This window comes from Saccopteryx leptura, chromosome 11 (assembly GCF_036850995.1).
Source record: "Saccopteryx leptura isolate mSacLep1 chromosome 11, mSacLep1_pri_phased_curated, whole genome shotgun sequence".
NCBI lineage: Eukaryota > Metazoa > Chordata > Mammalia > Chiroptera > Emballonuridae > Saccopteryx > Saccopteryx leptura.
In genome coordinates this window covers 21,172,099-21,198,634 of record NC_089513.1, presented here as the reverse complement: position 1 = coordinate 21,198,634, position 26,536 = coordinate 21,172,099, and the positions used below count along the sequence as shown (strand labels likewise).

Here is a 26,536-nt window from a genome sequence, read left to right as displayed (position 1 = left end):
ACAACACAGCTCCCTGGCTGCACCCCCGAGTCTCTGACTCAAGAGGTCGGGGTGGGGCCTGAGTGTATGCATTTTTAACCAGCTCCTGGGGGTGCTGATGCTGCTGGTTCTGCGACCCCATTTGGAGGACCACGGTGGAGTGGTTGATCTTACACCAGGTTCTCTTCCCTTCTAGTAATACTGTGCCTCAGTGTTCCTTTTTTTTTTTTTTGTGACAGAGAGTCAGAGAGAGGGACAGATAGGGACAGACAGACAGGAAGGGAGAGAGATGAGAAGCATCAATTCTTTGTTGCTGCACCTTAGTTGTTCATTGATTGCTTTCTCATACGTGCCTTGATGGGGGGGAGCTACAGCAGAGCAAGTGACCCCTTGCTCAAGTCAATGACCTTGGGCTTCAAGCCAGTGACCTTTGGGCTCAAGCCAACAATCATGGGGTCATGTCCATGGTACTACTCTCAAGTCAGTGAGCCCGTGCTCAAGCCGGTAACCTTGGGGTTTTGAACCTGGGTCCTCTGCATCCCAGTCTGACGCTCTCTATCCACTGCGCCGCTGCCTGGTCAGGCTCAGTGTTCCTTTCTTTTAAAAAGCCCTGTTCTCTAGGGAGGTAGGGGGTGGGACTGAAAGTTCTAACCCTCCAATCTCTTGGTTCCCCTGGCAACCTAGGGATACCCAGGGACTTTCCAAAGTCACCTCATTAACAAACAAAAGACACCTTCATCCCTCCATGTCTAGGAAATCCCAAGGATTTGGGGATCTCAGTGTCAGGAGTGGGGAGGAAGACCAACTATACCTTCGTAAGAATTACAGCGTCACCCATGGCTAGTCTTTTTGAGGAACTGCCAGCGTTTTCCACGCCAGCAGAACATTTTAGCGTCCCACCAGCAATATATAGAAGGGCCCTGATTTCTCCACCTCCTCGCCAACACTTGTTACTTTCTATTTTTCTTTTTTAGATTCAATTTGGGGCTTTTTTTTTCCTTCCAGTCCTTTCTGGCCCACTCTGGTCTCCCTGCCACTTTAGATGGAAACATGACTGATATTGTTATCAGCTTTTTCCTACGTCTCACCTGGCCTCCTGCTGCCACTTGCTGTCCCCCCTCCGCGCCCCATATCCCACTTGGTGACACTGTAATGAGCAGCAGCGTGGGGAGGGCTATTCAGATAGCCTCATCCCTATTTCAGAGAGGAGAGGAATGGAGCTCAGGGAGGCAAAGTAGCAAAGCCATGATCTAAGGCCTCAGACGCCTTTCCACGCCCAGGTCATCACACAGAGTATCCTTGAGTCGGCTTAACCCAGGGGTCCCCAAACTACGGCCTGTGGGCCACATGCGGCCCCCGAGGCCATTTATCCGGCCCCCGCCACACTTCCGGAAGGGGCACCTCTTTCATTGGTAGTCAGTGAGAGGAGCATAGTTCCCATTGAAACACTGGTCAGTTTGTTGATTTAAATTTACTTGTTCTTTATTTTAAATATTACATTTGTTCCCGTTTTGTTTTTTACTTTAAAATAAGATATGTGCAGTGTGCATAGGGATTTGTTCATAGTTTTTTTTATAGTCCAGCCCTCCAACGGTCTGAGGGACAGTGAACTGGCCCCTTGTGTAAAAAGTTTGGGAACCCCTGGCTTAACCCCTTAAACTTAATGCAAAATTGCACGCACGTGCTTATTTTCCTAGGGAGCAGTGTGGCACTCATACCGGGCTCTCTCAGGGAACCCCTGCCTCTCACCAGGCCTTTTTTTTTTTTTTCATTGCCCTTTTGGTGTGGGTTCCATCAGAACTATTTTTTTTTTTTTTTATTTTTCCGAAGTTAGAAGCAGGAGGCAGATAGACTCCTGCATGTGCCAGACCAGGATCCACCCAGGGTGGATGCTCTACCCATCTGGGGCATTGCACCATTGCAGCTGGAGCCATTCCAGCACCTGAGGCAGAGGCCATTGAGCCGTCCTTAGTGCCAGGGCCAACTTTACTCCAGCGTGGAGCCTTGGGTGCAGGAAGGGAAGAGAGAGACAGAGAGGAAGGAGAGGGGGAGGGGTGGAAAAGCATATGGGCGCTTCTCCTGTGTGTCCTGGCCAGGAATCAAACCTGGGACTTCCATACATTGGGCCAACACTCTACTGCTGAGCCAACTGGCCAGGGCCCTCCATCAGAACTTTTGAGGTCATTTTTTGGGGTGGAGAGGGGCACTGGCAGACAGTGATAGAGCAACGAGGGGGCCTAGCCCCAAGGCACCCCTGGCTTGGCCACACGCCGTCTGCCTGCATGCACATGGCTCACTCAGCCCTTGTTCGGCAGCAGCGAGGCCCACACTGCTGAGTTTAGGGAAGCTGACTTTCCTCAGCAGGTCAGGTCAGGAGTGGGTTTTCAGCACAGGTGATGCTTCCCGTCTGCCTCCTTGTGAGACTGGTAGAGCTTGGGGTGAGCCATGGGAACAAGCACTGGGCACTTCTCCAGCCCGTCACAGGCTCACTGGGTTCCTGCGTGGAGCTGGGCACTGGGAGGAAAACGCACACGCACTCACTGTGTCAAACGTGGTCCCTGCCCAGCTGGACTGTTTACTACTGAAAGGAGACAGCGCAGGGAAATAAAAGAGTCCGTTTTACGGTGCAGACATGTGGAGAGTGCACGCTAGGAAATAAGCTGCCAGGCACGTTAGTCAACACAGGGGAGGGTCGAGTGGGGAGCACTTTCACAGGCTGAACGGTCTGGGCATGGCTTTGGGGAAGGGACAGCATCTCCCTAGGAAGCCCCCACCTCTCCTGCATCCCTGGGAGCACATGGATGCTGAAACCAGTGGGGAAACTGAGGCCCAGAGGACAAAAGGACTGAAGGTGTCTGATGGGGACCATGTGTTGGAGTCAGGCTGTCCAAGGCGTCCGCATCAGTTCACTCAAGTTAGCATCATCACAGAGTACCAGCTGGCGGTGGCTTTCCAGGGAAGAGAGGGTCCCCTAGTGCTGAGGACCATCCTCCCCTCCGGAGCAGAACTGGCCGCAGCCCTCACCAGCTACCGGCCAGGCTCGCCCACTCCACGAGAGCCTCCAGGACAGTGGTTTTCATCGTGTGCTGCGAGTTTTCCAGACATGCGGCACCTGACTGTTTAATCAGGGCACTGACCTCTATTCCCTTAGATGATCAGATTTTAAAAAATGACAACAGCCAACACAACAATAGCTGTCCAGTGTGAACAAATCAAAATTATACCTTTTTTTTGGTCAGATCAGCAAAAAATATATATATACTTTTTGGTGTGCCACAGAATTTTAGTAATTAGTGTGTATGTGGCATGAGATGAAAGAGGTTGAAAATGGCTGCTCTAGGGTTTGCTGACAGTTGGCCAGGGCCTCCCCCCACACACCTGGTTCTGGCCAGATTCTGTCTCATCGCCGTTCCAGGGGAGTCCGGGTGTGCCGCACTGGGACGGGCTCCACATGCCCAAGCGCCGCAGCGTCCCTCAGAAGTGGGGCGCCACTTTGTTGCCAAGGCTTCCCGCAGCCCGTGTATCCATGGAGGGACAGAAATTGGAAAAAGCTGTTGCCTTGGAAACCCTGTTGGCAGCAGTGACTCAGCTAGTCTCCATCAACCTTCCTTCTGCCCTCTGGAGCCTACAGTCCTCCAGGGCGTTGTGTGCCCCGGGCAGGGCAGGGCAGGGCGGGTTCAGGGCCCGGGAGTCACAGCCCCCCCCCCCCAACACACACACACCCAGCCCCCCCCCCACCCCCACTCACACGGACCCCAGCCAGCCGGTGCCGGCATGTGGTTGGAGCCAGAGGTGTGTTATACACACATGACTTAGAGGAGTGTCAGCCATTCTCATTGGCCAAGAGTCCCCAGGTCCCTCCTTTCCCGCTGCCATCACGCGTATGAGAGACAGGACTACAAGTGTTACTGCTTCACAGATTACTTCGCGAAAAGGTGGTTGGACGTTTCCAGATCTTTCTTCACCTCATCTGCAGCCCAGCACGTCCCGAGGCTGGAGTGAGGGCAGAGGGGCAAGAACTCTCCCCCTTTCCCTCCGTACGCCCCTCCCGCCCCAGCTCCACCTGCCAGACCCTGAGCTGTCCTCCCGGCCCTGGCCCTCAGCACTGTCCTTTACCACCCCCCTCGCACTGCCCGCTCCGGCCCATGGACGCTGATGTCCCAGCTGGCAGCTGCTTGTGCTTAGCTCCAGGCTTTTGCCCTCCCTGCTGCCTTCTGCTTGGCCAGCACACTGCCCATCCCCCTGCCTCTGCCCAGACTGTCCTGGATGCCGCTCTTCTGGGTTCTTGCGGCACCCTCCCTACCCCTCACCCAACAATGCTGTGGCACCGAGGGCCCAGTCTATGCATTGTTCCCCGGGGCCAGCTCCAGGCAGAGCCCACATGAAAGCACTTGGGAAACGTGGGCCTGGATCACATCCCCGTGGCCTCTTCCACCCAAGCCCCTGCTCTTTCCTGCAGCACCGGGGCTCTCTTCCTGGGGTTCCAGGGCAGCTCTGTCCCTAGGACCTTCAACACTTACTCTTGCTAACCCCTCCTGGTGCTCAGGCGTACCGCCCTGTCAGGTGAGGTTAGAACTTGTTTCCTGAGAGCTGTGAGCTGTCCAAGGCAGGAACCATGTTGGGTTTTTTCCCCATCACTCCCAGGGAGGTGGACAGAACCCAAAACACAAGAGAAGCTTCGCAAGTATTGAACAAGTAAACTGATTACCCTGCAGTTTGAAAGTTGCATTAATTCTGCAGCTAGAAAAGGTTGCCACCAGGCTCCTGGGCAGCCCTGGTATCCCTGGATCAGTAATAATAACATAATAACAGCAGTAACGAATACTTCCTGTGCGCAGGTCATGTACCAATATCATTCTCAGTTCTTGCCTCGTATTATTTAAGATTCACCATAACCTAGCGAGGTAGGAGCTATTACTGTCTTCACTTCGACATGAGGAGACTAGGAGACCCCCCCCCCCAAAATGAGTGACCTGCATGAGGCTGGGTTAGCTCTAGAATCTGCTCTCAGTCACTCTGCTGCTCTTCCCCAGGAACCACAACAGAGGTACTAGTAGAAGTAAAGGAAGTACTAGTAGTAGCAACATATTTACCTTATTTATTTTATTATAAATTTATTTAACTATTACCTGTATTTACCATGATAATACATTTACTGTTAAATACGGTATATTAAGAGTGTGTGTGTGTTCATGTGCACACCTGGTGAGGTTTTTTTATTTTTATTTTTTTTTATTTTTCTGAAGCTGGAAACGGGGAGAGACAGTCAGACAGACTCTCGCATGCGCCCGACCGGGATCCACCCGGCATGCCCACCAGGGGCGAAGCTCTGCCCACCAGGGGGCGATGCTCTGCCCCTCCGGGGCGTCTAGCGCCTGGGGCAGAGGCCAAGGAGCCATCCCCAGCGCCCGGGCCATCTTTGCTCCAATGGAGCCTTGGCTGCGGGAGGGGAAGAGAGAGACAGAGAGGAAGGAGGGCGGGGGTGGAGAAGCAAATGGGCGCTTCTCCTATGTGCCCTGGCCGGGAATCGAACCCGGGTCCCCCGCACGCCAGGCCGACGCTCTACCGCTGAGCCAACCGGCCAGGGCCCCTGGTGAGGTTCTAAGCACTTTAATATATTAATTTAATTTTCAACTCACCCTATCATGTTTTTCAAATGAGGAAATGGGTACAGAGAGGTTAAATGACTTGTGCAGGGTCACCCAGTTAGTAAGGGATTCAGCTGGGGTTCTCACCCCACTATCCTGGTGCCAAAGTCTGCACTATAAATGTGCAGAAGATATGGCCCTTTGGCAGCGAATCAGAGCCAGTGGCTCTGGCCCGGAGGTTCACTGGACCACAGAGGACAGAAGACAGAGCATTGGTATTGGAGTGGGCTTGCTGAGCTGGCCCAAGGTCAGGCCAAGGAGAAGGAAGCCCATCAGTGGCCTGTGTGACTTTGCAAAAGCTGCGTCATTTATTTTCTCCTTAGTGTCATGGGCAAGAGGATAGGCTTTTGCAGAGCTGTGACCGGTTTGGGGGGGTTATCAGCAAAGAGCCCAGTGTCTTTCCTGGAAGGGTCAAAGGGAACTCTGATAGTTTTGTGCCCCCCCCCCCCCGCCCGTTCTCAGCATCCCATCTGCATGAGCCCTTTGCCCTCCACAAAGACCTGTGTTGACAGTGGCGGTACGAGGACAGCATCCCCAGGGCCTCCAGGGCCATTTCCACCTGGTGGGACAGGCTGACTCTGCAGACCTTTGGTGGTGGTGGTGGGGGTAATGGGGGGACGGGGGGGGCAGGACCGGCTTGCCCCCTGGACAGGATGACAAATGTGCCTCCTCTCAGGGTCTCTATGTCTTTTCTGATGCAGGTGGGGAAAAGGAAAGCTGGAAGATGGGGACGGGATCAACCTGAATGACATTGAGAAGGTCCTCCCGGCCTGGCAGGTAGGCTCAAGGCCTGAGTCCCCACGCACCCTTCCCCAGGGCCCAAGCACTCTCGCTGGCCCCTCGCTCCAACAGGGCGTGACAGGATGCAGTGTACTTGCGTGTGGCCTGCCCGCCATGGTCCAGAGTGTCCCACTGTGATGTGTGTGCAGAGGGCCTCAGCAGCCCCCAGACTTACTGCCTATTGTAGATCTCTGGGGAACCCTTCTCTCTCACTGGGGGTCACACATGGGGCACATGTCACAGTGAATGGTTCTGGCAGGAGTGTCACACATGCAGCACATGTCACAGTGAATGGTCCTGGCGGGAGTGGCTCAGTCAGAGCTCAGATGCTGACACGTGGTTGCCTGTCCAGCCCCTGGTCCAGCCAGTGCCAAGGATCCTCCATCCTGACGACCCCACCCGGTCGTATTTCCACAGCAGGCGATGCGTCTAGGGAGGGAGTTGTGCCGTGCTGTCCCTCAGGGGCCCCCATTGCTGGGGCTGCTGGGGCCCAGACCCCTGGAGCTGCCTAGACCTGGGGCAGCAGGGCAGACAGTAGGTGCCCACATTTGCCCAGCACAGTTCTCCACCCATGACAAGCATGTAATTGGTTAGGAAAGGCTGATGTTGTTGATGGTGACTCTCCCCGCCGTCTACTTCCTCGTGATGGTAGCTGAGGTGACGGTCAGGTGAGCTGCAGTAAGTAGGTGAGAGCCAGTAACCAGATCTCCACCCCCACAAACTATCAGCAGCTTCAGGTAAGCTGAGGTAGCGCGCTTCCCAAGAGCTCTGACCTGGGGTGGGAAGCTGGGGGCTTCGAGCGTGGTGATGTGGTTTCAGGGGGACATCATTCATGGTTCCAGGCGGTGACGCCTTCCAGTAGAGCGTCCCTACTGTGAACTGCGTGTGGGCTGGAAGGGTAGGGGCTATCCTGCCGTGTAACAGTGATGTGGACGGGTGTGACTCTGCTCCCAGTGTGACCCCGGGCTCGGGTGCACCCGGTGTAGAGGCCGTGCAGACAGTCGGCGGCACCATGGTCTGCTCCCACGAGAGGGCGCCAGTGTGACCCCGGGCTCGGGTGCACCCGGTGCAGAGGCCGTGCAGACAGTCGGCGGCACCATGGTCTGCTCCCACGAGAGGGCGCCAGTGCGCCACTCTGCAGGCTCCACAGTCTGGCATTTGCAGTGGAAAATCCCTCGCCCCCAGCAGCCAAAGTAGCCTTGCCTTGGGGCTTAACATATAAATTGTCCCCCCAAAATGATCCAAGCCAACACTCAGGCCCCTCCTTCCCAAAACAAGGGAAAGGATGAGGCAGTAAAAGATGCAGCCACACAAAGGTGTAGAAAGGCACCTATTTGGCCAAAATGTCCCTTGCTGTGCAAAGACCTGACATTCCTCTCAGGATACCCCGCCACACACACACAGTCCTGAGGCCCCTGGGAACACATGCGGCTACCAGGAGGGCACACCTTTTCAGCCACTGTCACAAACAAGGAGGGTGCTTGCCCTTCGAGTGAGGTTGCTGGTGGCATTCCCCACACCAGACGTCTTGTCTGGGTCAGCAGGAGAAGCTCCCACCAGTGTGGGACTTGGAGTTACAGAGTGTGGCTTCTGCCCTTGGAAGGACAGGCACTGGCAGCCCATGCTGGGGGGCTGGGGGGAGCTATACTGCTCTCAAAAATTAGGGGATCAGAGAACGTGCAGATACTCCAGTACTTTCAGCCTTTTGTATAGTCCATTTTCACCAATGAAATAAAAACTGGTTTTGCACCTAATTTGCATAATCAAACAACTTTCTTTTACTTGTTTGCTTTTCTGATCTTGTTTAATTTAAAAAATCAAATGCTTTTTTTGTTGTTGTTGCTTCATATTCATTTGGAAATATCCCCTCAATTTTGTGAGCAGTATAGATTAAGTTCAATGTAAGGGCAAGGAAATTGAATCTGAATAGGTCTGGCCTTTCTTTTCACACCCCTATCTCATCTCTGACCAAGATAACACCCCAGGGCTCTTTCCCCCAGAGGTCTGTAAGCTGAGGAGCAAGTTCCCATCAGGGGCTCCTCAGGTTACCAAAGCACAGGGGGCCCCAGGGTCAGGGCTGGGCAGAAACCCTGCTTCCCCATTCCACACCGCCCTGGATGCTTCTGTCTTCTACAAAACCCCACTCGAAAGACATTGTTGTTGAATTATCCCATGTCTTGTCCATGGGATAATTCTGAAAGGGCATATTTTGATCATTTTTCTTTGAATTCTCCGTCAAACAAACATTATGTCTTCTGGTTTTTTGTCTGACAATAGGAACTGCATAATCCAACTTATTTCCCTTTTTGATTTCCTGTTAGGAAATTTTGAAACTAAATTCTGCATCTGTCTGCCATTAATTACAAGCTCAGTCGGACCTGGTCAGGTCTGTGGCTCTGATCCCTGGTGACGGACGCAGGTTAGTCATACATAATGTGCAAACATGCGTGGAGGTCTGCACGACACAGACACTGAACAGGAATATAACTGAGTCAAGTGGGGTTTCTGGGCTCATGGATATGCCCAAGGTACTGTTTTCACACAGGACCCAGAGAGAGGACAGGAGGCCAGTGAAAAGAGGAGACAGTAGATGTGGGGTTCGGTACTCCATTCTCCTGCTTGGCCCCAAATAATAATAGGATGAGAACCCCCACACACGCACGCATGCACACACACGCACACGCACACGTATGCATGCATCCACAGACACATGCCCTAGGACTCTGAGGGACAGATTATCTTTCAGAATGAAAATCACTGCAGCCCTAATGATGACCAGGCTTTCCCCAGGACCTACCCGCTGAGTGCTTGTCAAGAGTAAAAATGTTGGCCGAGGCAGGAGCAGCCTTGTTTCTCCAGCAGGTGGCGTCATTAGGTTTGGAAACTGGGTTGATGGGAAGGGGCCACCCCACACTGGACAGAAGCTGCTGTAGCCCAGTTCCTAGTCCTCCAGATGGGAAGACCTGGTGACTTTACTGTTCCCTAGAGCTATGCCAGCTCTGTTGCTAAACTTCCAAAACATGCTAACTCACAGGCGTAAGGATTATTAACATATTCCTAGATGCCAAGGAACAAAAGCATGTGAAAACCAAGTTCCCCCTGGCTCTCCCGGCCCTCTCCTGCTCTGCAAAGTGCTGCTTCGCATCACTTCATAGGCCCACGGAAGGCACAGTCTGACTTTATTCACTGGGTGCACTGGGATCAATCCAGCAGCTTTCTGTGGACCAGGCTCTGTCTTAGCCATGATGAACTGAGTTAAAATTCAGGGCAGTTGGTTTTCCAGTGGGCTAGACATGGAATTCTCCTAATGTCCCCTTTTGAGCATCCAACAATGGCTTTATCGCACCAGTAGTCATGCTGCAGACATCCACGCTCCAGGAATTGTGACGTCTTTCTTCGTATCTTGCTTATCCTCACACCATCCCTATGGGGCATATGCTGTTACCAATGTCCTTTCCCTGGAGAGGGTTCTCTGGTCGGATGTCACCTTCTCAGGAAGGCCTTTTGGACACCCCCCTCACCCCCCCCCTTCATTCCTGGCCATAGCGCTGATCACGCACGCGTGTGCTTTGTTTATTTTGTAGTCTGTATGCTCCCACTGGAAGGTAAGCCCATGTGAGGGTCCATTAAACGTTGGGTGACCGCACGAGCTCTGGCCACAGCACCCCAGTCCGGAACCTGAGCCTCATTCGCAGGCACTCACGTGAGTCCAGCCCTGTCTGGGCTGCACGTCTATGTGTCCTCTCTGAATTCACACAGCTGCCCTGGAACGTGTAGGTCCTACTGTTGCTGTTATCTTGCGGAGACGAGGGAACTGCGATCAGATAGCTTGCCCCACATCACACAGCTTATGAGTGGGGGAATGGGGATTGGAATTGAGGCTGCCCCCACTCCCCTGGCATCCTTTGTCTAAGGGGTGACGATGAGGAGGAAGAGGCGCCGGAAAACTTTTCTTGTTCTAGGTGACTGTAGTCACGTACAGCAAGTTAGGGGTGAATGTCATTTCCTTAATAAGCAGGAACAAGAAAATGGATATCTTTTTTTTTTTTCTTTTGAAGGCACTAAAAATGGAAAGAGAGGAGAGAGAGAGACTGACAGGGAGAGACCCCTAAGGATACCCTTTTGACAGAGGAAGAGAAATGCTTTTTCCCATTTTTTTAATCAGAAATGTTTCCAATGGCTTCTTTCTAATCCCTGTGACCCAAGACGCTGCCTCAGCTGTCAAGGAGGCGTGCTTTCCGTGGTGAGCCCCTCTGCCTTGCCAGCCACCCAACTCCTCACGCTTCCTCCCTCAGGACAAAGATAGGTGCCCATACAGCAAAGGGACCAGTTCTTCAATCCGTGGCTTTCTGTCTGAGGCCACCGGGTAGCAGGGCCCACTGGGAATGGGCAGTGTGCTCTGTGGGGCAAACCTACTCGTGTTTTTGTTGATTATGAGTCTTTTTGCAAGACATTATTATTGGGGGGGGGGTGAAGACTTTGTTGGAAAGTTCCTAGGCAGCAGGCATGAGGACTGGGCCGTCACGGTGCAGGGGCAGACTGCAGGGAGCCGGGACAGCAGGTAGCAGGTGCTTCTGTCTCTAGGTGCAGAAAACATCCTCATTCTTATAGCGGCTCAATTATCCAGAACACAAGTAGGGTCTTAGACAGGGGTTGGCCATCTGTGGCCCACCGGCCAAGGCCAGGCCCCCAGCCTGTTTCTACAAATACGGTGTTAGTGGCACACAGACACACCCATTCATCTACTCACTGTCTGTGACCAAATTTGTGCAACTGGGCAGCACGGGGTAATTGTGATGCGGACCCTCCCACCCACAATGCCTTAAATACTTACTCTCTGGCCTATCACAGAAAAAATTTGCCAAGCGTTGATCTCAGCTGTAAACAGAAACATGCCCCAAGAATTAAAACGGATGGCAGAAATCCTAAAGGTCATTCACCGTAGTCATCAGAGAGCCTCCAGTCCCGCATTCAGAAGAAGTTGGTGCAGTTCGTTCTAATTCCTCTTTCCAAGCTTTCATTTCATAAATGGGATCAGACATCTATTTGACTTAGATTGTGAGGCTGTGCTGAGGGTCAAAATGTAAACCATGTCCTAGAGCGACAGGTATTTGTAAACCAAAAACCACTCTGCCGATGTGACATGGTCTGGTTACAACCAGAAGCAAGCCCAGAGCTGCTGAGCTTGACATGCAAGGACCATGCTTGGGAACTACGCAACAGGCCCGTCTGTGGGGTGCTTGGGGGTGGGGGAGTGGTGAGGTGAGAATCTGTTGGGTTTCCCCAGGTCCTTCTGAGACTGAGACCTAAAAAAATACCCATCGGCCGTGGAGATCTCAGCCTGGGAGAAGCCCTGCCCCCGGCTGCGTTGAGCGCCTCACTGTGCTCCCCGTGCCTCATCCCTGCGTGTCCTCACCCCTCCCTCACCCAGATCATCTCTCTACCGTGGCCCTGTTCAAATTTTACCTCCTCCGTGAGACCGTCCCGGACAAATCACACCGTCTCGGTCCTCAGAGGTTGCGTGAACACGTGGAGGACTGGATTCTAGGCCAGGTTTGAGGGTCTCTGCTGGCGTCCTGCCTGTGCGTGCGTGCCGGCGTGTGCGTGCGTGCGCGTGCCTGCGTGCGTGCGTGCGCGTGCGCTTCCTGGAGCGGGGCGGCCTGGGCCTGGGCCTTGGGGGTGGCCCGGCAGGGGAGCTACAGAGGGAAAGAGCAGGCAGGCTCCGACGGTGGCAGAAGTGAGCAGGCAGTGGTTCCGGAGAAAAGGGGACCGTGGAGAATGGGGGGGTCCAGGAGTCCTGAAGGGACATTTCTACAGAGAGAGCAGTTGACCAAGTAGGGACCGACCAAATATTCTTGAGAAATGCATGATGGGAGGAGGATTTAGGCAGCCAAGGGTTAGGGCCCAGTTAGTCTTCTGCCCTGCTGCTGGGACCCCTAGGGAATTCTAGGACGTACACATCTTCCAGTGGCCAGGAATGGAAGGGCAGTAACCTTGTTAGGGATAGGCCAGGGTCCCTTCAAAACACGACTTGCCCCATGGAGAGGTTATCTGTTCCATGCCCTGCTTTGGGCCGGACCATACCCAGAATCCTTTGCGCTGTGCCAGACGGCTGAATCAGGCAGGAGGGGGCGCTCGAGGGTGAGGGGAGTAACAGACCCAAGTGAGGCCAGACTGAAGCCTGCGTCTGCCTCGGGCTTGGAGGGACAAGGTCATCTCGCAGAGAGCAAGAGCTGCCCTCCTGGCCCTGCTTGGAAGTGCCCAGTGCTCAGGATGGGGAGGTCAGCCGAGACGCCAGGTGCACAAAGCTAGGAGCAGGCCCTCCGCGGGCCTGTGGGACCTTGTCTATGACTGCTCAGAGGGAGGGGACCCTCCTGCACACACTCACCCTGCAAGGGTTCGGCAGGCCCTGCCAGGAGAGGCCCGAAGCCCATCTCCATCCCTAGAGCAGTTTCCAGGGCTGGTTTAATGTAGGCCAGGCCTCGTTAAACAAGGTTGCATCCTGGTCCAGCACCTCTCCTCCTTTGTCCCTGGTCAGTGGAAGGAGCGGCTGAGGCGGGGGGAAGAGGAAGGTGTTGCTGAGGGTGTGAAGCATCCATTATTCCTTTATTAGCCAGCATGCCATTTCTGGTCGCGTTCTCTTTCCTGGCGGAGGGGAGGTTGAGGGCGGAGAGGCCGGTTATTTTCGTTCGCCCCAGCTTCTCTCACTAGGAACAGCCGGCTGCTGCAGAGGGGGCAGGGGGGCGGACTGGGCTACGTGCTCTCCAGCAGGCGTTTGTGAATGGGCCCTGACTATCAGACCCGGCTGCCGCCAGGCGGCCCCCCCCAGACACACTGACTCTCACTGGATGGACACCGTTGTTTCTGGCACTGCCGTGGCCAGGCAGGAGGAAGCTTTCTTCTGGCCCAAGAACAATACCAGGGTCAGCCCGGGGACCTCCCTCCTACACCCTTTTCCTTCCATTGTGAGCCACCGCACAATCCCAGGCCACGTGGCTCTACACAGCCAGGAGGGAAGGGGGATGGGCCCAGGAGAGGTTAGCAATGTGGCTGACACCTCTAAGTCTGCCTCCACTTCCCAGGCTGGGCCAGGGTTCTGGAGGCAGCAGATGGACAGACAGACCAAGCATGTTTAAGTGACCATAGGGTCCCTGTGCTTTGCAAGGGACAGCCAGCAGGGTGAGGCCACAGTACTCCCTTGCCTGCCCCCTGAATCATAGCATGTCAGGACTGGAAAAGGCCCACACAGCCTTGCTGCTCATCACCCCATTCACACAGACCAGGAAACTGAGATTCAGAAAGATAAAGGTTTTACCAAACTTATTGCCATGCTTAAAATTTTCTTATTGATTCCTGGGGCCCATGGGAAGTCCTCAGACTTTGCTTTACCACCAGTGCCTGCTGGCCTTCTGGGCTCTCTCCTGTGACTCCCCAACTTGGGCTCTAGCCTCGTGACTAATTAACAGGCCCTTGATCTAGCAGCATTGGTTCCTTGCCTTACATGTCCTTCTCCCCTTATTTGCCTTGCCTGCCACATACCTGTTCTTTGAAGACTTCCTGAAGGCCACCTCCTCTGTGCAGCCCTCCCTGATAACCCACTTCCTTGTTGAATCATATGCACTCCTCCAGCATGTAACATCTACCTGTAGAAGGGCTGCCCCTCCATGTCACTGGTGTGTTTGTATGGCTCTGCCACATAAACACGCCTTTCCCCACAACACCCACTCCAAATCCTGAGGGTGGAAAACATCTTCACCTTTGCAACCCTTAAAACACCCAGGCACTTGTTTTTGAAATGCAAATTCTTGGGCCACCCTTCACTCCTGCTGAATCAGAAATACTGAGGGGGTGGGGGGTGGAGCAGAGAGCTGTCTTTAACAAGTCCTCCAGGCAACTATGTCTCCTGCTCAGGTTTGAGAGCCACTACCTTTGGACCAACTTTCAGGCAATTGGCTCTTAATTCTGTCTCTTTTCTTCTTTCTCTTTATTATGTTGTTGAGATATATTTGACAAGCAATACTGTGTAAGTTGAAGGTGTACAACATAACAATTTGATACACTTACATGGCAATAAGATTGCCACAGTAGCATTAGCTAACACCTGTTGTGCCACATGATTATCATTGCCTCTAGTGTTGGTAACAGTTAAGATCTGTCTCTTAGCAAATTTGAGGTTTATACTACAGTTTTGTTGTCTATTCTAATAATTTCTTGATAAACTTCTTGAGTAATTGACATCACCTATCCCTTTCTAGTTGCTGCCAAAATTTTTGTTGTTTTCTTACAATTGTTTTGCTCAAATTGAAAGACAACGAATCTTGCCCTATTTGACAAGCAAGGATGTGGGTTTGCAAAGGGTTGAGTAACTCAGGAACAACACAGCCCCCAGACTGTACCTGTTCCTGCCCCTGGCCCCAGATAACTCGTTGGCCCCAGATAACCCTGGATGAGCCCCTGCAGATTAGGGTTCCTGGGAGCTCATATCTTCCTGCCCATCAAAGGTGGACACCTCAGGACAGCCCCTAGTGACATTGCATGTTTCCAGGTGGGAGAGCCACCACTTGGGGTGGAGATGTGGGCAGCCTTCCTTGAGACATGGAGGGAAAGCCCTGGGCCAATCACTTTGGCTCTTTCTTCAGATCATACCCCTCCTGTGTGCCACCCTGTGCGTGGTGGCTGCTCTTGGTGATGGAGTTTATCCCTGAGCTCAGGCTCTGTCGGCAGCGGGCAGTGATCCTGACGCATACTTGGTTACAGACGGAAGCTGACCTGGGGATACAACAACAAACACTAACTTCTGCCTACAAAGGGAATAATCAAAAGTTGACATTAACAAGCTATAAATAATAACAGCAGTGTAGCTGCAGGCCTAGCTAAACAGGCTATGGGAAGGCCAAATGCTGCTGTCATGTCCAGAAAACAATCCTGGCCTTTTCCCCTGCGGTTCAGGGCTCTGACTTCTCGAACAGAGGGCTAAGGAGGACAGAGCACTGCCCGGGGGACAGGTGATCCTGTCCTTTCTCTGAGCGGTGTCTTCCCCCAGTGAAATAGGAATGGAGGCTCTGACACCCAGTCCTGTACCCCCATCCCCACTGGGGGGGTGCTTCTCCAGGGAACCCCTAGTTCAACTAGTAAAGCATCATACGTATTCTTGTATTCTCAAAAGACTCTCGCCTCTCCTTTCTGCACCCAGCCCTTGGGGGTTTCAGGAAGACAGCCTCCCAGTCACATGGTGGGGCTGTATGCAGTTTTGCCCCTTTCTCATCCTTTGCGTCCCCGAGATTCGGTCATCCCCAGAGCTTGTAAACCTGGATGAGCTTTTTCAATACTGATGGGGGATTTAATTTTGTGTTTTGCTGCTTCTGCCTTGGAAAGTGTTCTCTTGGGGCCCTGGAGGTCTGCCTGCCCAACGGGATCCAGGGAGAGGACACGGTGGCCTCATGTTCCACTAGGACAGGCACGTGATGCTGTGGGCTACTGCGCCCACCGAGGGCTCTGGGCCTGGTCCCAAGTGCTCTCCAGGATGCAGTTGCCCGGGGACCATCAGCTCTGAGTCTAGCAGCTGCCCTGGCGTGCACTTGGATTTCACCCCCTATCCCCACAGCTCCATGGCCCCATCTCCAGAGTGAGCATGTCAGAGCAAGCGGTCCCAGTAGCCACTGCCACCTAGTACATCCTGTAGCTCTAAACCAACAGTTAACCCAAGCTTGGTGGTCTAGTGTGACGCCATTGGTGATTGGTCCAGTGTGACGCCATTGGTGCCCACAGGATTCAGGAAAGGGAAGCCAGAGAGACTTCATCCCGCCCCCGAAGATTGAGATCCCTCTACCTGCCCAGTTTCCCCAAAAGTCGTACATGCCAGGAGTTTATACAAATTAAATAAAATTTAAAAATACCAAAAATTAAATAATGCTAAATAAATAAGAGTTTTAAAATACTACAAATTAAATAATACTAAAGGGCAGATAACAGGAAAGATCAGCTTGCCCAGTGTTCCTCAGTCGACTGGTTGCGTCCCTCCAGGGAAACACTGTCACTTTTTTTGTTGGTTTTTTTTTTTCCAGGTGTGCCGCCTTGCTTTTAATATATATAGTGTGTCTAATATTTCTGACTTCTGATATACTGCTCTTTTAAACTGTTTCTTTTAAATTGTATTGATTTTAGATGTTACCTGCTGACTTTCTATTATGGTAGATAAGAATTTTGTTCTCGTATTTCCCTAAATTCTCAATATAATTATGTGAAATTTTAGTTATATTTTTAGTCAGGTTATTACTTCTTTACTGAATCCTACTTTTAATTTTGAGAAATAAAATCAACTTACAGAAAAGTCACAAACACAATACAAAGAATTCCTGTCCGCCTTCCACCCGGGTTCGCAGTGACACTTGCCATGCCTGCTTCAGCGTTCTCTCTGCATAATTTCCTTATTTTTTTCTTGATAGTTTGAAGACTCAGTTGCAGAGAAGGATGCCACTTTAACCCTAAATAACTCAATGTGTTTTCCTGAAAGCAGGGCTGTTCTCTTGCATAACCAGTTTCATTGTAAAATCAGGAATCTAATACTGATAGAATCCTTTTATACAGTGTGTCCATAAAGTCATGGTGCACTTTTGACTGACACAGGAAAGCAACAAAAGATGATAGAAAAGTGAAATCTGCACCAAAGAAAAGGAAAACCCTCCCAGTTTCTGTAGGATGATGTGGCAGCATGTGCGCATGTGCAGATGATGACGTAACACCATGTATACAGCGGAGCAGCCCTCAGCCATGCCAGTTGAGATGTGGACGGTACAGAGGAAAGTTCAGTGTGTTCTGTGGCTCGCTAAATTCGAATCCGTGACCAAAGTGCAATGTGAATATCGGAGCTTTTATAACGAAGCACCACCACATAGGAATAACATTACTCGGTGGGATAAGCAGTTGAAGGAAACCGGCAGTTTGGTGGAGAAACCCCGTTCTGGTAGGCCATCAGTCAGTGACGAATATGTAGAGGCTATACGGGACAGCTACCTAAGGAGCCCTAAAAAATCTGTGTGTGAGCCCACATCGAACTGCACTGAATAGGTATGAAACTGGGAGAATTTTCCTTTTATTTGGTGCAGGTTTCACATTTCTGTCGTCTTTTGTTGCTTTCCTGTGACTGGTCAAAAGTACACCATGACTTTACGGACACTGTATAATTTATAGACCTTAATTATATTTCACCCATTGTCCCACTGATATCCTTTAGAGCAAAAGTCATTCTGTTTTCTGGCTTAGAACTCAAGATCCCACTTAGCTTTTAGTTGCCATGTCCCTTTAGTCCCCTTGAGCTTTCTTGGTCTTTCAAGACCTTGATATTTTTGAAGAGTACATACAGGTCAGTTATTTCATCAATTTGGGTTTGTCTGATGTTCCCTCATGATGAAACTTGGGCACTTTTGAGAAGAATGCCAAGGGAGAGGCACTGTGTCTTTAGTGTGTGAGTTCAGGAAGCTCCAAGGTCGACCTGGTGGCACAACGTTGACCACCTACCTGTTCAAGGAGTAGCCTCGCCACTGCAGAGTTACTCTGTTTCCCTCGTCATTTCTAAGTGTCTTGCAGGGGTTTATCTGCAATTGTAAATACACTGTTTCTGATCATTGACTTACCTACCATGTTAGCATTTATCCTTGATTCTTGCCTGAAACATCATCATGCTGGCTGGCAAATGGTGACTTTTCTAATCCCATGTGTGATTTGTAGTTCGCTGTCTACTGTGAGATCTTCCCTTTTTTCTTTCCTTTTTTTTTTTTATTTTGTATTTTTCCAAAGTGAGAAGCTGTGGGGAGGCAGACAGACAGACTCCTGCATGCACCCGACCGGGATCCACCCAGCATGCCCACCAGGAGGCGATGCTCTGCCCATCTGGGGCATTGCTCTGCTGCAATCCGAGCCATTCTAGAGCCTGAGGCAGAGGCCATGGAGCCATCGTCAGCACCCAGGCCAACTTTCCTCCAGTGGAGCCTCGGCTGCAGGAGGGGAAGAGAGAGATAAAGAGAAAGGACAGGGGGAAGGGTGGAGAAGCAGATGGGTTGCTTCTCCTGTGTGCCATGGCCTGGAATTGAACCTGGGACTTCCACATGCCGGCCAACGCTCTACCACTGAGCCATCCGACCAGGGCTGAGATCTTTCCTTTTCCCCTATTTATTTACTTATCTTTTATCTATCTGTTTATTTATGTCTTGGCTTGTAGATGTTCATCTCAATCCAAGAGCTGTAATCTGCTGTTTTTATTTATTTTGAGGTTCACATCATCCCACATTTGCCCTGTGGGAGCCCCTTCACCCGCACATCTGAGTTTTTCTGCAATGTCCTCATTATACGTTGAGTACTTACTTGTTGGCACCAAAAGCCGTTCTGGCCTTGTGAGATGCATTCTCTGCCCCACCCTGGAGCCCACCAGCATCCAGGGAACCCTGGTACTTTTTAGTGATGGTTTTAGAAACCCAGACCCAGGTGCCAGGTGTGCTTGTTACTGAATCCCCTTGTGTTTCTGACTCTTCCCTCTCTTCCGTTTTCTGAGTGCCTGTGTCCCCGGGTCAGAGCTTCTCTTATTCAGCTTCTCCAGAAAATAAACCTTGAACCTTTGCACTGGGGCGGAGACTGAAGAGTCCTCGTACGACTGTGCAGGGTAGGCAAGGGGACATGGGAGTCCCACGTTCAGACTTCCACCCAGTTCTGCTGTCTCCCGCCGGCCCCCGAACCCTGCCTTCGTGCTACCTGGGACCTTCGAGCACTGAGCTCCCTGCAGCTTTGCAGGCTCAGCGCATTGCTCGTCAGTATCCCTCTCTGCTCAATTACCTGCGACTCCTCCACTCACTTCCTGTCTTCCCTAAATCTGTCGAACCCTGTTTTCACGGTCTGTGTGCTTTTGTGGGTTCGTAACTTTTTCATTATCATTAACGAGATGGGGTTTGAAATGAGAGCATGTGGCTATTCCAGCATGTCGGGCAGAAGTCGAGTTTGGTTGGATTTAAGTAATCGGGGCAGAGTGTGTAGGTGGCAGGGCTCAGCATGCTTATAGGAGCGGCAGTGGGAGCAGATGTTTGCATCTGGGAGCTGAGGGGTGAGGTGATCTGTCTCCTGAGCCCAGGCATGTGGCTGAGGCCCCGGACAGGTCACCGGTGTTAGAATATAAAGGGGGCGGCAGCATGTACCTGAATGCCAATATGTAGGTTCTTTTCTTTCCTGTTGTTCCAAGACCTCTAGAGGACGGGGACACGTACACACCAGCTGTCTGAGGGGCCTGGGGAAATCTGCTGGGATTCAGACCTTACAGAGAGGCTTGCTCCTACTCAAGAGGCAAACGCCACCAGGGAGACATGCTCTGGGACCCATTGCCCAGCCGTTAGCATTCAGCCACACCCTGCATGGCTTTGCACTGACCCCTCCTGGTGGAGACACTTTCCCCAGCTGTCACAGGGGTCAGCAAACCCACTAGTCAGCAGAGCCAAATATCAACAGTACAACGATTGAAATTTCTTTTGAGAGCCAATTTTTAAAAATTTTATTTATTTTTTACAGACAGAGAGTGAGTCAGAGAGAGGGATAGACAGAGACAGACAGATAGGAACGGAGAGAGATGAGAAGCATAAATCATTAGTTTTTCATTGCGCATTGCAACACCTTAGTTATTCATTGATTGCTTTCTCATATGTGCCTTGACCACGGGCCTTCAGCAGACCAAGTAACCCCTTGCTGGAGCCAGCGACCTTGGGTTCAAGCTGGTGGGCTTTTGCTCAAACCAGATGAGCCCGCGCTCAAGCTGGCGACCTCGGGGTCTCAAACTTGGGTCCTCTGCATCCCAGTCTGACGCTCTATCTACTGCGCCACCACCTGGTCAGGCGAGAGCCAAATTTTTTAAACTTAAACTATATAGGTAGGTACATTCCTTATCGAGGTAGCGCCCACACATGGTATTTTGTGGAAGAGCCACACTCAAGGGGCTAAAGAGCCGCATGTGGCTCGTGAGCCGCAGTTTGCTGACCACCACCCCAGCAAACCACCAGGGTCTTGGGAGCAGGACTATTGTGTAGCATCACACTCAGGACAGGGCTGGGCACAAGGTTGGAGCTCAGAAAATAACAGAGCCATAGATGGTTGTTAAAATGGCAGAGCAAATGTGTGAGCCAACTGCATGCAAAGCACAGGGACAATGCAGCCTCTCACAGTTGCCCCTGAAACTCTGCAGGTCACCAAGTTATGCTAGCTGAAGTCTCTCCTTCTATCTCCTTTGGACTTTCCTGAGAAACATGACTCCCGGCCCCCAGAGCTAGCCTGGCTCCAGAAGGCCTCACAGAAAGGACTAGCTGTCCCTGTGTTTTGCCAGTTTGCCTTTCAGCAATCCACCCAGTTCTGCAGTTCCTGAAAACCATTTGTGTGGAACTTCTGGTAGCTCTTATCTCTGCTGGGGAGTTCCTGTGCATTTCTGGAAATGTGGAAATAAGCAAGTATGCCCCGAGGGGCAGGCAGGGCATGTCTGCTGGCATCGGGCATTGCATCCTAGTGCGAAAGGGCGGCGTCCCAAAGAGCCAGTTAAGGTTGATGGAGGGCAGTTTGTGCACAGTACTGTCAGCAGCTCCTGTCTCAGGACGCAGAGCCTCAAGGGGCACTGACTCTGGGTACATCCCGTCACCTACAAGTGCTCAGTTTCCAGCCAATCACTGGCAAGGATTCGTCCCATTGACAAGTTGTCACATCAGGCCCCATGTGCAGGATAAAGCTGAGCTGTGTTCAGAACGGAGGCTGGTGAGGAGAGAGGGTCAGGTAGGGTGGGCCCAGGAGCAGAAGGTGCTGAGTTGGCTGCCTGGCCCAGCTGGAGAGAGAACGGGCCACGTGGCTGCCTCAGCCTGGTGCGAGGTGAGATAGTCAGCATCAGGCAGTGGAGCCAGAATTGAAATCTCCCTGGGCATCCATCTGGGAGGCTGCCTAGCCAGCATCCTAAACCATGAGGAGCCTATTCTGGAAACATGGTCCGCAGGGAAACTGAGGCCCCCCGTGGGGAAGGGCGTGCCCATGGACTCGCAGCCAATCCAGCCACAGAGCTGGGCCCGGAATCCTCCGGCTGCTCGTGCTCTCCCCACTCGTCCCACAGTGGTGTTTATGACGGATTCCGGTGATGGGTCCTCGTGTAATTCTAGAATTTCACTGGGGATCAGCAGCAACAGGTGTCTTTGAAAAGGCTTCATCACTAAGGTGGCCGCACATAAAACAGCCTATAGGCAGGAGTTTGGGGAAAAGAAGGAAGAAAAGTAAATCACAAGCGGAGCGGCCTCTCCGTCTCTGTGCCCCCACCTCCCGCGCCATCCGGAAAGGTAAGGGCACCTAAGCGACTGACGGCAGCCGTGATCCCGCCCCAGCCTGCACAGAGGGACAGGGACTGTCCGGAAAGTGGCAGTGGACGAGGCCTTTATAAACACTACGGAGAAGGATTTTCTGCCCTGGTACCTGCCTACCTCACGTCGGCAACCACGTCACATCCTCTTGTTGGTCACGGTTCTAAATGCCGAGCTGTTGGGCTGGCCCATGAGCCCTAAAGTAGACTTTTCAGAAAGCATCGTAGTACCTGGACCAGCCCTGCCACGGGCCAATTGGGCCACTTTGTGCAAATTAGAAAAAGGGTGCTCCTTCTTCAAGCCACTTGACAGCCTCTGCCTGAAATCGTCACAGTGATTCAAATCTATGAGGACCAGACGACGAGGACTGTCTCCCAGAGTCCATGTGGGCAGCAGGCTGTTCCTCGTTTTAAGCAAGTTTCACAAACTGGAGCCTCAGTTGAATACCTAGGTCACTAATTATTTTATAGAAGGCCAGACTTTGAGTTTAGAACATTTCCGGCTGAAGAGAAGCCCGCACCTTGGAGAGTAACAGCTAACATCCCACAGGGTGAGGTACCCAGTTCTGTTTGTTCACGAGGAAGAAGCCACAAGCCTGTAGTGTTGCAGGCTGATGCAGAATGTTCATCCTGAAAGGAAACTTAAGGTCAACTAGTCTGGCTCCTTTCATGGTGCAGTTGGACAACTGGAGGCCCAGACAGCGGTCTCTGCTGGGGACATAGCACCCTGCTCCTCCCCAGCACAGAGGCGATGAGCTGAATTCTACAGGCTGTTGTGAGTCAGAGCTCCCCCCCCCTGCAAGGGGGAGAGCTGCCTGCAGTCCAGGAGGGCCCCAGGGCAGAGGTGTTTGCAGAGAAGAAGCGCTGCTGCCGCACTCCCCAGGTTCTCCAGCGCCCTGAGCAGTCCCCTAGCGCGTGGCCGCATTCCCCTGTTCTGGTCAGAGGTCATCCACTTGGTGTGCAGATTCTCCTCATGGAAATGTAAGTGATATTTGATCATGCACGTGAGTGATACGCAACGTGTTTCCCGGACTTCAGAGCGAAGATCCCCAACAGAGTCGGCCATAACAAGCAGACGTCTGACAGCAGAGTCTTCTTAAGTTTGACCTGCACCCCACCTGGCCCGGCCAGGCATTGTGGCTGGTCAGGGGCTGCTCCTGGGGGCAGTGCCCTCTTCCACCTGTCCTGACATTCATGTACACATGCACGAGCACGTGCGCGCGCACACACACTGTTCGCTCAACATGCTAAAAATGTCGGGTACAGTTCATTCTTGTTCTTGGCCTGTCACTTCTAGGTCAGCTCAGTGGCCTCTGTATTATTACTTGCTTCAGAGTGTGCCCTCGGGGTCAAAGGAAAGACATTTGTATGGCAAGAAAAGAGAAGATGTTCCTTTACGTGGCCTTTCCCGGTGGCGAGTAAAGGAACATTGTCCCAGCAGGCTGGTGTGTGGTGTGGTCAAGGAAACGCATCACACCTCCTTCACGAGGTCCTCTCAGGACACTTCAAAGGGCGGCAGCGCCAGCGGCGGGCCCCGTGGGCCAGGCTGGCTGTCGGGCTGGGCAGCGCACAGGATGGCCGTGCGCTGGAGGAGGAAACTTGATTGGTGGAAGGTAGAGAGTCAGACAGCCCTGCAGATGGGGCTAGGGGTGACCTTCCTGGGAAACTGGGCAGAGGAGACCTCTCAGTGCTACAAGAAGAGATGACCCAAAGACCTCAGGGCAATTCAAGGTCACAAGTTAGTAACTAGGAAGCACATCTTCCTCCGGTCCTCCCAGTAGTGTGCAAATCCACAGCTCCCTCTGCAGAGCTGAGAAGACCCGATTTCAAGGTCTCTGAAATGAGGTGTGGTGCCCCCCACAATTCTCACTGCTGTTAGAATGAGTGGAGAGCCCTTTAAAAATACCAATGCCTTGTCCCCACCACAGACTAATCAGAATTTCTGGGCGATGGGTCCTGAGCACCAGCTAATCTTACAGCTCCCCGGGTGAACCTAGAGTGCAGCCTGACCCAGACCCTCCGCCCTGGGGGTTAAGAAGTTATCCCATTTCCCCATCCTGTAAGGTGTTTACGTCATAGACAAGCAAGGGGTTAGCCAGGACTTCATCCCAGCTTATAAAACATGAGTTCAGGGACCACTGTCTTCTTGATGTTAATCTACTCAGCCTTGCAAAATACTCCTCTATTTCTGTCTGCTCTATAAGGATGTAGGTTCCTTCAGAGCACGGACCGTGTCAGATTTGCCACTGTAGTGCTCATGGATGGTGCTCTACCCCCCCATCTCTGTCCTTCACCAAAACCAGTCCATTTTATTCTTAAATGTTGATAGACTCTCCTTCCATCCCTCTGCCACTTCCTCAATTCCTACATCAGTGATTGTCATGTCTTGACTATTGTCCTAATTAGTCTGCCGTCTGTGGCTTCCATCCCCTTAAATCCACCCTCCACGTTACCTCTGCAGCATGATCTACAATGTCCAGAAATCTAACTGTTTTACTAAGAGGCTTGCCCATCACACATGTGACTGAGATTCTGGCGTACAAGTCCTCAGTCTAGCCCCTTTCCCATCATGCACCCCGTGTAACGGGCACACTGGGCTCATGGGGCCCTGCCAGGCCGCCATCTTCACTTGGCTGACCTAGGGCATGGCATGAGGATTGGCTCTGGTGAGTAGACCATGAACAGGAAGTGAACACACATCAGCCTGTGACACATCACAACATGCTCAAGACCCAAAGGCATCCTCTAGGGGTCAACGTGTCTTCTTGGGGTCATGGGCTTTTTGCCTTGCCCCACCCACCCCAAGCTGGATGACCTTGACCATGAACCTTTACTTCTCCATTTCCTCATCTCTAGAATAGGGGTGAAGAAATTACCCCCCCCCCCCCCCCCCGCCAGCCGCCATCTCAAAAGGTTGTCATGAGAATCAAGCAAGGTGATCATTGAGGAAGTGTTTTTGAGAACAGAGAGGCACTCATCAACGTAAGGGCTTCTATGAGGACACAACACTAATGGGTGTCACGAATGGCGGCCCACTGGGGCCCGTTGGGAGTTGCTCGCCACTTAGCACTGCGCACGTGCTTGTGAGCAGGGCAGGCACATTGATGGAGACTCGGCGCCTTCCCTCAACGGTTTTATAAACGGCATCGGGTGAAGGAAATGTCTTGGAATAGACGATCTTCCTAACCTCCCCCAAAATAACTGCAGTGGAAACAATGTGGTAACATCCACTCTGCAGTTATTGTTTCAGTCTCTTGCAACATGGGAAAAATCTCCAGGCGTCTCCAACTCAACTGGGAATCAACTTGACTTCCAGAGGCCTAGAAACAAAGGGATTGTGCTCTGGGGCTGCTGTGGGTCCTCATGGCCCACTGGAGCCATAGACAATCCCAGGGCTTGTGTACAGCTTAGCTTTTCCTCTCAACTTCCCTTTGGCTGTCACGTTTGCTAAAGACCTTGGTATTTTCCCATAGATAACTTGTTTTGGGGGGTGAGGGGGTCATTATCAAAAGAGTTTATTGTAACAATACTTGAGATTCTAGATTTCCCTCCAGTCCCAGATTTGAGAGCTCAGAAGAGTCAGTGACTCTCTTGTCCAAATATAATCAGTCCTGTCCTCTGAAAGTTCCTCCTGGTGCTCCATTTTTCTACCTCCCCCCAGGTGCTCACCTCCCGGGCCTGGGTTACACCCTCATCTGGTCTTCCTGCCACCTCTCTTACCGGTCTTTCCTCCTGAAAGAAATTGTCCAAGCACCTTTGCCCCCTGTCCCATCACCTCCCTCTCTGACTTAAGAGGCAACACGTAGCTCTCTACTGGCCCATGTGACAAGATCTGAAGCCCTCTGGAGGGTCATTCTGATCATCCACCATACCCTGCTGCCCCAAATTTCTAGGACAACCTTATGTCCCTGTCACCATCATTTTCTCCTTTTCCCAAACCTCAGCTTGCTAACTATGTGACTCTCTGTGACTTAGTTTTCAACTTCTGTAAAAATCTGTCTCTAGACGACTTCTTTGTGGCTCACCCTACAGAAAGGCCAGCTTCCTGCTTGTCTCTGTCTGCCGAGTCCTCACACCACCTCTCTGCCTGACTCTCCTGTCCTTCAGAATCTCTCCTTTCTCCCTTCCCTGTGGTCTCCGATTACTCTGCTGGGGACATTCTAGAATCTCTCCTTTCCAGTACCAGTACCGGCCCTTCTCAGACTTGAATGTGTGTGCAGGTGGCATGCCGCTCCTGCTCACGTGCACGTTTTGATTCAGTAGGACAGGTGAGGACCCCTGCATCCCTAACCGGCTTCCGGGTGATGCGAACATGCTGGTCCATGGCCCCCATTGTGAGCAGCAGGAACTTATTACCATGGTCCCCAAATGCTGCTGCGCCTCAGAATCACCTGAGGGTTGTACAAGGGAACAGAACTTGCCAGTCGTCCGCCCTCAGACATTCTGATTTTATTGGCATGGGGTATCACCCAGGCAATGGGATTTTTAAAAATCTGCTCAGGTGATCATAGTGTGCAGTAAAGTGTGGGAATCGCTGCCTTATACAGTGTGAATGTGGCTAAAATATGGCCAAGCCTTTTTTTAATTTCATCTGTGCTTTCCCGTGTCTCCCTACATAGACCACAATCCTCCCTAAAGCAGACCTTGGTCATCTTTTTTATTCTGGAGGATTGATTGATGGGTTGATTGGCTGATGATTAACTGTTGGGCCTTTGGGAGATTTTCTGATGATTGACCCCGGTATTAATAGAGTATGTATGTAGCCGGTAGG

At 52.0% G+C, this 26,536-nt stretch overlaps 1 protein-coding gene across 6 annotated transcripts in view; it reads left to right on the top strand.

The window, feature by feature from the left end:
* Positions 1–26,536, top strand: part of CTIF (cap binding complex dependent translation initiation factor) — a 274,127-nt gene that overhangs the window by 99,930 nt on the left and 147,661 nt on the right. For all 6 annotated transcript variants that reach the window (XM_066352400.1, XM_066352399.1, XM_066352398.1 and 3 more), the window contains one exon: positions 6,329–6,404. In XM_066352400.1, coding sequence (XP_066208497.1) covers positions 6,329–6,404 — 76 coding nt within the window. The remainder of the gene's footprint in view (positions 1–6,328; positions 6,405–26,536) is intronic.